This window comes from Scyliorhinus torazame, chromosome 17, assembly GCF_047496885.1.
Source record: "Scyliorhinus torazame isolate Kashiwa2021f chromosome 17, sScyTor2.1, whole genome shotgun sequence".
Taxonomy (NCBI): domain Eukaryota; kingdom Metazoa; phylum Chordata; class Chondrichthyes; order Carcharhiniformes; family Scyliorhinidae; genus Scyliorhinus; species Scyliorhinus torazame.
In genome coordinates, this window is record NC_092723.1 from 136,786,537 (window position 1) to 136,798,883 (window position 12,347).

The 12,347-nt window shown below is 46.3% G+C and overlaps 1 protein-coding gene across 2 annotated transcripts in view; it reads left to right on the forward strand.

Moving 5' to 3' along the window:
- Positions 1–12,347, forward strand: part of LOC140394174 (protein kinase C beta type) — a 531,938-nt gene that overhangs the window by 489,833 nt on the left and 29,758 nt on the right. For both annotated transcript variants that reach the window (XM_072481123.1, XM_072481121.1), the window contains exon 16: positions 4,620–4,760. In XM_072481123.1, the coding sequence (XP_072337224.1) occupies positions 4,620–4,760 (141 nt within the window). The remainder of the gene's footprint in view (positions 1–4,619; positions 4,761–12,347) is intronic.

Consider the following 12,347-nt stretch of genomic DNA (forward strand, 5'->3'; position numbering starts at 1 on the left):
ATCTCTTCTAGCCAACACCCTCTTCCTGATTTTCCTCCTGCTCTAAGGATCCCTGTTTTCTTCAGGCTAGTTAACCAAACATCCTGTTGTGAGGAAATTGCTTGAAGCTGTAATTAAGAATATGGTAACTGAATGTGGGCATCATAGTAACGTGGCTGTAAGGAGATCAGGGCTGGGATCTAAATATCCAAGGAGATGTTTCCTATCAAAAGGACAGGCAGATGGGCAAAGGGGGTGGTTAGTAAGGAATGAAGTTAAATCGATAGCAAGGAGCGATATAGGATCAGAAGGCATAGAATCTCTGTGGGTAGAGTTGAGGAAAAGGTAAAAAGACCATGATGGGAGTTATGTACAGGCCCCCTAGCAGTAGTCAGGATGTGGGGCAGAAAATGAATCCGGAGATAGGAAAGGCATATAATCATGGGGGACTTCAATATGCAGGTGGACTGGGAAAATCAGGTTGGTAGTGGATCCCAAGAAAAGGAATTTGTGGAATGTCTAAGAGATGTTTTTTGAAGCAGCCTGTGGCAGAGCCGACTAGGGAACAGGCAATTCTGGATTTGGTAATGTGTAATGAAGCAGACTTGATTAGGGAACTTAAGGTGAAAGGAACCCTTAGGGAGCAGTGACCACAATATGATGGAATTTACCCTGCAGTTTGAGAGGGAAAGTTGCAATCAGATGTAATGGTATTACAATTAAATAAGGGTAATTACAAAGACATGAGGGAGGAACTGGTCAGAGTTGATTGGAAAAGGAGCCTAGCACGGAAGACAGTGGAAAGCAATGGCAGGAGTTTTGGGGGGTATTCGGGAGGCACAACAGAAATTCATCCTAAGGAGGAGGAAACATGCCAAGGGGTGGACAAGGCATCCATGGCTGATGAGAGAAGTCAAGGACAGCATAAAAGCAAAAGAAACAGCATACAAAGTGGTGAGCATTAGTGGGAAGCCAGAGGATTGGGAAGCCTTTAAAAGCAAGCAGAGGACAACTAAAAAAGCAATAAGTGGGGAGAAGATTAAATATGAGTGCAAGCTAGCTAGTAATATAAAGGAAGATAGGAAGATTTTTTTTCAAATATATAAAAGGTAAGAGAGAGGCAAAAATAGACAATGGACCACTGGAAAATGTTGCTGGAGAAGTAATAATGGGAAACAAAGAAATGGCAGAGGAACTGAATAGTTACTTTACATCAGTCGTCATGGTGGAAGACACCAGTGGGATGCCAGAGCTCCAGGAGAAACAGGGAGCAGAGGTGAGTGCAGTGACCATCAGCAAGGAGAAGTTTCTGGGGAATCTGAAAGTTCTGAAGGTGGATAAATCACCTGGACTGGATGGACTACACCCCAGGGCCCTAAAAGAGATAGCTGAGGAGATTGTGGAGGCATTGGTGGTCTTTCAGGAATCACTGGAGGCAGGAAGCATCCCAGAGGACTGGAAAGTGGCTAATGTAACACCGCTGTTTAAAAAGGGAGAGAGGCAGAAGACGGGAAATTATAGGCCGGTTAGCCTGACATCAGTCATTGGTAAGATTTTAAAGTCCATTATTAAAGATGAAATTGCGGTGTACTTGGAAGTGCATGATAAAATAGGACTGAGTCAGTACGGCTTCATCAAGGGGGGAGGTCATGTCTGACAATTCTTGAAAGAAGTAACAAGGATGTTTGACAATGGAGAACAAGTGGACGTGATTCATTTAGATTTCCAGAAGGCCTTTGACAAGGTGCCGCATAGGAGACTGTTAAATAAGTTAAGGGCTCATGGGGTTAAGGGTAAGGATAGAGGATTGGCTGACTGGCAAAAGGCAGAGAGTGTGGATAAAAGTATCTTTTGCAGCATGGCAGCCAGTGACTAGTGGTGTGCCTCAGGGGTCAGTGCTGGTACTACAATTTTTCACAATATAGATTAATGATCTGGAAGAAGGAACTGAAGGCACTGTTGTTAAGTTTGCAGATGTAAAAAGATCTGTAGAGGGACAGGTAGTATTGCGGAAGCAGGCAGGCAGCAGAAGGACTTGGACAGGCTAGGAAAATGGGCAAAGAAGAGGCAGATGGAATATAATGTGGAAAAGTGTGAGGTTATGCACTTTGGAAGGAGAAATGGAGGCATAGACAATTTTCTAAATGGGGAGATGCTTAGGAAATCAGAAGCACAAAGGGACTTAGGAGCCCTTGTTCACGATTCTCTTAAGATAAACGTGCAGGTTAGGAAGGCAAATGCAATGTCAGCATTCATGTCAAGAGGGCTGGAATACAAGACCAGGGATGTACTTCTGAGGCAATAGAAGGCTCTGGTCAGACCCCATTTGGAGTATTGCGAGCTGTTTTGGGCCCCATATCTAAGGAAGGATGTGCTGGCCTTGGAAAGTGTCACAAGAATGATCCCTGGAATGAAGAGCTTGTCGTATGAGGAATGGTTGAGGACTCTGGGTCTGTACTCGTTGGAGTTTATAAGGGATCTTATTGAAACTTACAGGATACTGTGAGGTCTGGATAGAGTGGACGTGGAGAGGATGTTTCCACTTGTAGGAAAAACTAAAAGCAGAGGACACAGTCTCAGACTAAAGGAACGATCCTTTAAAACCGAGATGAGGAGAAATGTCTTCAGCCAGAGGGTGGTGAATCTGTGGAATTCGTTGCCGCAGAAGGTTGTGGAGGCCAAATCACTGAGTGTCTTTTAAGACAGAGATAGATAAGTTCTTGACTAATAAGGGGATCAGGGTTATGGGGAGAAGGCAGGAGAATGGGGAGGAGAAAAATATCAGCCATGATTGAATGGTGGAGCAGACTCGATGGGCCGAGTGGCCTAATTCTGCTCCTATGTCTTTTGGTCTTATGAATGCCTTGAAAATTATCAGTGGATCAGAGAAAACCAATAGTTTTGTACATTTACAAATGTAGATAATTGCATTTTGTGAGGATATGAGTGGTGGATAAGGGAATGTCTATGGATGTTATATTATTGAGCTTCCAAAAGTCCTTCATTAGAGACTGCTAGCTATGGTTGAAGCTTATGGAACTGAAGGCAAATTATTGAGCAGGAGACAGAGAATAGGGATAATGAACATTAACTGTAATTGCAGGATGTTACTAGTGGCATCCTGCCAGGATCTGTGTTAAGGCCTCAGCTATTCACTGTATTTATTAATGACTTAGGTGGTGAGATAGAGAGCCACATATCCAAATTTGCTGATGACATAAGAGGGGGTATTGTAAGCTGTGTAGATGAAAGCATAAAAGTACAATGAGATATTGATAGATTAAGTGAGTGGGCAAAACTGTGGCAAATGGCTTTCAATGTAGCAAACATGATGTCATCTGCTTCTAAAACAGACAGAACAAGATACTTCTTAAATGGTGAGAAAAATTCGAAGCTGCAGATAAAAGAACTTTGGGTCCATGTATACAGACCATTAATATGTCAGGAATTAGTATAGAAAATAATCAAAAAGGCTAATAGTCTTTATAGTTAGCGGAATAGAATACAAGGCAGGATAAGTCGTGTTTCAGATATACAAAGTCCTGTTTTGACCACACCTGGAGGACTGTGAGCAGTTCTGGGAATTGCAACTTAGAGATGATATATTAGCCTTGGATGGAGTGCAACGTAGTTTTATTAGAATTATATCTGCACTCCCAAGGGTTAAGCTGCAAGAAAGTAAACAAATTAGGGTCGCATTCCTTGGAATTTAGAGATGGAAGGTAATTTGATCGAGGTTTTCAAGATCTTTCGAGGAGCAGATAGGGTGGATTGGGGAAAAAAACAATTTCCACTGATTGGGGGAGTCCAGAACTAGGTGTCATGTCAAAAATTAGAGCCAGACCTTTCTGGAGTAAACTTAGGAAACACTTCCTCACACGAGGGTGCTAGAAGTTTGGAACTCTCTTTTGTAAATGGAAATTGATGCTAGATCACTTGTTGATTTAAAAACGGAGATTGACAGATTTTTGTTAGCCGAAGGTGTTACCAATATAGTAAAAAGGTAGGTATACGGATTGAGTTGCAGATCAGTCACGATCTCATTCAATGGTAGAACAGGCACGAGGGGATAGATGGCCTCCCCCAGTTATTAAAATGGCCCAAAGTGCTTTACTGCTGAAAAATTACTTTACATATAGTCACAGTTATAATGTAGCACGTGTGGCAGCAAATTTGCACACAGCAAGCCTCTGCAAAGAGCAAATGACCAGATAATTTGTTTCTTAGTGATATTTGTTGAGGGATAAATATTGGTCAGGACTCCTGGGAAAAGTCCCTGCTTTTCTTCAAAATAATGACATGGGATGTTTTACATCCCCCCCCCCCCCCCGAGAGAGCAGATGGGGCTTTGGTTTAATGTCTCAGCCAAAAGTTAGCTGACAAAGAATGACAAGGCCTTGCAGGAATGAGCATGATTTAAAACCGGTACAAGAACATTTATGTACTATTTCATTTCTTCGTAGAAAAAGTGAAGAATTGTTGAAGGGATTTTCAGATTGGGTAATTGAGGTGAAACCCTGTCATTCAAGATATTGGATCACATGGTTGTTAATGTAAGTTATTCTGGATGGGTATGCTAAGATGTGTGGGATGGCTAATTTTCACCTGTGTTTATTTTGTGATATACTTTTTGGACACAGCTTTTAACGAAACATCCAGCGAAACGTCTGGGGTGTGGGCCTGAGGGTGAGCGAGACATCAAGGAACATGCCTTTTTCCGATGGATTGATTGGGAAAAGTTGGAACGCATGGAGATTCAGCCTCCATTCAAACCAAAGGCGGTAAGTTGTATTTAGCTGCCCTTCTCCAGACACTGTCCCAGGAGATGACGCTGCAAACATTGAACAGTTGTCCTAACTTATAGTGACAGAGGCACAGAAAACAACGGTGGAATAGCACCTCCTTGCCTGTCGGGTGGTACTGTCTTATAATACCATTCCCATTTTTTACATGTATTTCATTACAAACGTGTATCAAAACAGGTTACAGCACATAAATACCCTGGGAAACATACTTCCCAACAGTCAACTATACAATTTGTACAACTTTTCCCCCTTTTTCACCCACCACCCGCTGTGACGAACAGCTCCTCAGGAACGGTTATGAACATCCCCCACCTTTTCTCAAACCCCTCTATTGAGCCCCTTAGCTCATACTTAATCTTTTCCAAGCACAGGAAGTCGTACAGGTCACCCAACCATGTTGTTAACCTGGTGGCGATGTCGACCGCCACTCCAGTAAAATTCACCGCCGGGCAATCGGAGGGCGAAGGCCACGACATTGGCCTTCCTCCTCTCCATGAGCTCCGGCTTCTCCGAAACCCTGAACATTGCCAGCAAAGCATCCGGATCTACCTCCTCCCCCATTATCCTTGCTAGGACTGGGAACACTCCCACCCAGAATCTCTCCAATTTTTCACAACCCAGAACATGTGCACGTGATTCGCTGGCCCTCGCCCACACCTCTCTCACACATCTGCCACCCCTTGGAAGAACCCACTCATTCTCGCCCAAGTCATATGTACCCTTGTGTACAACCTTAAACTGTGTCAGGTTCATCCTTGCGCATGAGAAGGTCCCGTTCACCCTATGCAGTGCCTCACTCCATACTCTCCAATTGATCTCCCCTCCCAACTCCCTTTCCCATTTTGCCTTGATCTTCACCATCCGCTCACCACCCTGTTCCCCCAGCCACCTGTATATATCCCCAATTCTTCCCTCCCCTTCCACCTCCGGAAGCAACAGTTGCTCCAGCAGGGTGTATCTCGGCAACCTAGGGAACTCCTTCCAGACCTTTCGCGCAAAGTCCCTAACCTGCAGATACCTGAACTCACTCCCTCTCGGGAGCTCTACCCTCTCCCTTAGCTCCTCCAAACTGGAAAACCCTTCCTCCAAATACAGATCCCTCATCTTGGTCAGCCCCACTTTCCTCCACCTCCTATATACACTATCCATCAAGCCCATGATTCTTGCACAGCGATGTTAACACCCACATCCCCTCCACCCTAAAATGCCTCCTCAACTGATTCCAAATCTTCACCGTGAACTGCCCTACCAGGCTCCCTGAATATCTACTCTGCATCATTGGCAACACTGCCATCCCCATGGCCCTTAAGTTGGACCCCCTACAAGATTCCTCCTCCATTCTACCCCTTCTCCTTCCCACCATCGCCACACCTTTTCCACATTCGCCGCCAGTAATAATGAAGCATGTTCGGCAACGCCAGCCCCCCCGCACCCCCCCTCCTGCTGCCTCTGTAGCATTGTCCTCCTGACCCTCGGCACCTTCCCCTTCCATACAAAGTCTGAAATAATCATGTCCAGTTTCCGAAAAAAGGCCTTTGGTATAAAGATTGTGAGTGTCTGAAAAATAAACAAGAACCTCGGAATATTCATTTTTACCACTTGGACCCCCCCCTGCCAAAGTCAACTGCAGTGTATCCCATCTCCTCCACCAGCTTCGTTAAGTTCCACTTATGGAGCCCCGTCCATTCCCTCGCTACCTGAATCCCCAAATATCTGAACATATCCCTCGCCACCTTAAATGGCATCCCCCCTAAATTGGCTCGCTGTCCCAGCTCATTCACCAGGAAAACTTCACTTTTCCTTACATAGATACATATAAGATGGGAGCAGGAGGAGGCCTTTAGGCCCTTCGAGCCTGCTCCGCCATTTATCATAATCATGGCTGATCATCCAACTCAATAGCCTATAGATACATAGAAGATACATTCAGCTTATACCCCGAGACTCCCCAAACCTCCCAACAAGCCCACGATCCTTCCCATACTCTCCAGCGCGTCTGAAATATACAACAATAGGTCATCAGCATAGAGCAACACCCGATGTTCCCTCTGTCCCCTCATAGTCCCCTGCCACTCCGCTAACTTTCTAAGGCCAGCACAAAGAACAGCAGGCACCCCTGCCTCGTACCCGTTTAATTCAAAGCTTTGCAGCACTCGTCATTCGTACTCACATTTGCCCTTGGTGCCACATACAGCAACCGCACCCATGCCACAAATCTCGGCCCAGACCTAAAGCTCGAACAAGTGCCGCCATGCATCCACTACCTCCGGTATCAGGGTTCCCCACGGATTCATAACTACATTCAATAACCTTCTTATATTATTCACAAGCTGCCTGCCTTTCACAAAGCCTGTCTGATCCTCTGCAACCACCCTCGGGACACAATCCTCCATCCTCCCCACCAACAATTTAGCCAAAACTTTCACATCCGTGTTCAACAGTGATATGAGCCCATACGACCCACATTCCTCGAGTCTTTCCCCTTTTTCGAGATTAACGTAATCACTGCCTGCATCATCGTCTCCGGCAGCTTCCCTTCTCCAATGCTTCATTAAATGCCCCCAAATGATGAGGTGCCAAGTCCGTCGCAAACTCCTTGCAATATTCCGCCGGATACCCATCCGTCCCCGGGGTCTTTTCTGATTTCATACCCTTGATACTATCCAGCACCTTCCTCAGTCCCAGGGGCTCCTCCAACACATGCCTCTTTGCTTCCTCCAACTGGGGAAACTCCAGCTTGTCCAGAAACCGTCCCATGTCCCCCTCCTCTCCCCCCTGGTCCGCCTTGTACAATCCCTGGTAATACTCCCTGAATGCCTCATTTATCTTCCCCGGCTCCGACCCACATCCCCAGCCCCATTCCGTATCCTCAATATTTCCCTGGACACGACCTGCCTCCGCAACTGATGTGGCAGCATGCGACTCGGCTTCTCCCGATACTCACATTGCACCCCTCTTGCCATACGTAGTTGCCCAACCGCCCTCCCCATTGTGGAGGGCGAGGGAGAAAGGAGGGCGAGGGAGAAAGGAGGGCGAGGGAGAAAGGAGGGCGAGGGAGAAAGGAGGGCGTCAACACCTCCACTATCTCGCTCATTAGGCGGTCATATTCTTCCCTCCTTTCCCTGTTCATGCGTGTCTTGAACGAGATAATTTCCCCCCGGACCACTGCCTTCAGCGCTTCCCAAAAAATGGCTGCCGACACCTCCCCTTTCTCATTCAACTCCACATACTCCTTAATCACCGCCCGCACTTGTCACAAAATCTTACATCCGCAAGCAACCCTCCACCCCGGCCTCTGCTCTCGTCCCGGTCTAAGCCGAATCTCCAGCTAGTGGGGCGCATGATCCGAATTAACTATGCCTGCGTACTCTGCTCCCTCCACCCCAACCAAAATCTCCCAACTCACCACAAAATAATCAATCCTCGAATACACCTTATAAACGTGCGAAAAAAAGGAATACTCTCTTCCCCCTGGGTTCCACCATACCCATCTTTTCCATAAACCCACCCAGCTCCTTTGCCATTCGTACCCTACCCATTGACCTGGGGCTCGACCTATCCACCCTCGGCTCTAGGACACAATTAAAATCTCCTTCCATGATCAACTGGTGCGTGGCAAAATCCAGGATCGCTGCCAGCAACCCCCTCATAAAACCCACATTGCACCAAATTGTGACATACACGTTTACCAACACCACTGGCATCCCTTCCAATACCCCACTCACAATCACATATCTCCCACCCAGATCCCTCACTTACTTCACGCTCACAAATCCTATTTATTTGGTCATTAAAATTGCCACTCCCCTCGATTTCAAATCAAACCGGGAGTGGGAAGCCTGCCCGACCCACCCCTTCCTTAACCTAACCTGGTCCTTCACTCAGAAGTGTGTCTCCTGCAGAAAGAACACCTCCGCTTTCAAGCTCGTGAGGATCTTTTAACCGCTCCATTAAGTCCTCGGATGTTCCACATTTCCAACCTTACTGGAGGTTTACACCTCCATTCCCCTCTACCGTCCGTCATCTTCCCCACTTAACTCCAGCCCCATTAATTCCACCCTGTACCTAGCCCATCCCAGATGGCCCCCTTATCCGTCCCTGACCATGTCATGCCTCACCCCCTGCCACGTTGCATCAAACAAACAAACGCTAAACACAAATAGCCCCATAAAACAGAAGGGAGGGGGATGGGAACATCCATCCCCACATAAACTTTTCACCCCACCATCCCTTAAATCCCAACAGTAACAGCAAACCCAAAAAAGAACCCCCTCGAAACCGGAGGGAGTGAAAATCCCCCAATCCCTACCCCCAGTTCAAACGTATTCCCAACCATCACAAAATACAAGCAACCTGGTTCCCAAACATTGTCCACTCAGTTCTCCCCCAATTTATGCTCCTTGCCGCTTCTGGGGTCCCGAAGTAATATTCAGCCATAATTTTGCCGGGTAGAGCACCCCAAACTTGAACCGCCGTTGGTACAGCACCGCCTTGGCCTTGTTGAACCCTTCCTGCTGTTTCGCCAACTCGGCTCCAATGTCCTGATATATTCGGACCCTGTTCCCCTCCCATTCGCAGGTGCGCTTCTCCCTGGCCCAATGCAAGATCTTCTCTTTCTCCACAAATTTGTGGAGTATCACGATCACTGCCCGCAGCAGCTCCCAAGCTCTAGGCTTCTGCCTCAGGGACCTGTGTGCTCTGTCCACTTAAGGGGCCTTATCTAGCACCACCACCAGCCCCGCCAGCATCCTCGAGACGTACTTCATGGCACTCACACGTTCCACTCCTTCAGTTCGCAAGTTCTCCTTCTCGAGGTGTTCTCCTGCTCCTCCATCTTTGCCCTCAATGTTTTGCAAAGGTTTCCCAAGAGCCCCACCTCCGCCTCCCGTGCCACTACATAATCGCTGTGGTCCAAGATCACTCCTTCGATATCTCGAATCTGTGACCCCTGCACCTCCAAGCATTTCTCCACCCGTTCCATCAAACTCTTCAGGGGTGCCACAGCTCCTTCGATGGCCTTCGCATTTCTTTCCTCTGCTGGCGGAATTCCTCCTTAATGAAAGCCATCAACTGCTCCATCTGGGGCTTTCCACCTTGCACCAATCCTTCCCCCTCTGCGCCACTAGTTTGCTCCAACTCTTTGGCCAGGTCTCTCGCCATCATCTGCCGGGTTTGGTAGCCAGCGGACATACCACTCCTGGGGGAAACTATTCCAACCATCAACTCCACCTTTTTGTTGAAATTACACCCAATATCGGGTAAAAAGAGCTCTTTCCTATGCCTGCAACCACTCACACCATGGCCCCCACCGGAAGTCCAGTGTACCATTCCCAATAACCATCTACCCCATGTTGACTCCTGTACAAACAGGCACCCAGTGCAGATGCCCCAGCAAACGTACACCCCCCCACAGACTGTAGAGCACCAAATTACCATACAACCTGGTAATGCCACTGTCTCATGCCACCAGGTGTGGACTCTCTGTGCAAGTCGAACACTGAGTTAAGCATCAGTTTTAAAATGCTGGGTGAAAGTGAGTACATGAGGAAAACCTGGCTTTCTAGTATGTGTTATTTCATAGAATTTGAGAGCCTATTGTAGTGGCTTGTGATTTCCTTGAATTCCCTCAGCTTAGTCATTGAAGCTTTCAAGGTCAGTGTGAACCTGAGTCTGCAACTTGTGATTGCAGACACCTCTTGTGAGGACAAGGTTTTGTATTTCAGTCATTTACACACCAGTGCGATTGTCTTACAAATATAAAATTACAAAGTATGTTTAAAATACTTTGCAATTGATAAGGACGTGGAGGGATGGAGAGTTCCTGAATGTTCTGAAGAAAATCTGATCGTATAGTAGAAGCGAATCACTAAATGGGTTGAAATCTGCCTGATGTTTCAGTGTGATTTTAGGATGTTCAGCAGAATGTTTACCATAGGTTCACTGTGAAATATAATCTGCAGTTTTATAATAACTCTCATTGCTCTCATTGAATTCGCTCCAGCACAATGGATAACATCATCCCAACACTCAGAATGTTAAACTGAGTACTGGCCTCACTGAGATTCTGAATCCCTGGATCAGCCTTGCTGGCTGTGTTGTGTATAAGAGCATGCATTACAGTTGCCAACTTTAATGGACATATTCATGGAGATTTCATCACATGACCTCTCATCCCCGCCATCCTACCCATTCACTATTTTTCCCTATCTCCAATATTTTTGTGACTAATAAACAAAAATGTTCAAAGAAAATTTAAAACACTTATTTTCTCCTGGGCATTTCCTAGCTATTTCCAGGGGTACTAATCTTTAATTCCTGGAGGCTTCAGGACAATCTAGAGGAATAATAACCTTAGTGTGTGTGTGTCTTAAAGAGTAATTTTCTAAGTGGGTTCCAGCAGTAAAGTACTTCACCCATCAACAGCTGCTTCCGAATCTGTGTTGGCAATAGTGAAATCTAAACACATGCTTGGAATGTTTAGACCTGTATCAGTATCTTTATCAGTTATGTTTGTCCGCTTCTGTGTGTGTGTGTGTGCGTGTGTGTCTCTCTCTCTCGTTCTCTGCCATGATTATTATGATTAGGTCAGAAGAGAGTCGACAGATTTGAAAGTGGCTTAAAGGATGAGGAAGAAAGTGGCAATGTCCAGGTATCAGGACATGGAAACAGTTTGGTTAGTTAGGAGCAGGAGGGAGAGGGGAGCAATTGAGTTTGAGAGAAACGTTGAGGGAGTTAGGTGTGAGTGGATTAGAAAGGAGCAGGCAGGAGATAGGAGTGACTGGGCTTGAGAGGAGCAAGTGAGAGACGTGACTGGGTTAGGGAGGAGCAGGAGTAAGATGTAAATGAGATGTGGGAACGGTTCAGTTAGAAAAGTGAAGGAGCTGCAATTTATAGTTTTAGAGGTGTAAATGGTTAGGTTAGAAGGGAGAAAGCACAGTAGCATTGTGGATAGCACAATTGCTTCACAGCTCCAGGGTCCCAGGTTCGATTCCCGGCTTGGGTCACTGTCTTTGCGGAGTCTGCACATTCTCCCCGTGTGTGCGTGGGTTTCCTCTGGGTGCCCCGGTTTCCTCCCACAGTCCAAAGATGTGCAAGTTAGGTGGATTGGCCATGCTATATTGCCCTTAAGAGTCCAAAATTGCCCTTAGTGTTGGATGGGGTTACTGGGTTATGGGGATAGGGTGAAGGTGTGGACCTTTGGTAGGGTGCTCTTTCCAAGAGCCGGTGCAGACTCGATGGGCCGAATGGCCTCCTTCTGTACTGTAAAATCTATGAAAGAGGGCATTGGAGTGGTTGGGTTCGAGGGGAGCATGAGTGTGCTGTTGAGTTATGGAGAGCAGGATTGAGATGGGTTCGATGAACCAGAGAGACAAATGTAGTTGGCCAAACCAGTGTTTTATATGGGTTTGACATAACTTCCTTGCTTTTGTACTCTTAAGGGATGAAGAAGTGTAATATATGAAAAGTGGAAGATTTATATTAAGAATGTAAGAAATTGAGGGATATATATGTATACACATGTATAATATATATAATTTTTTTATATATACATATATACAGTGG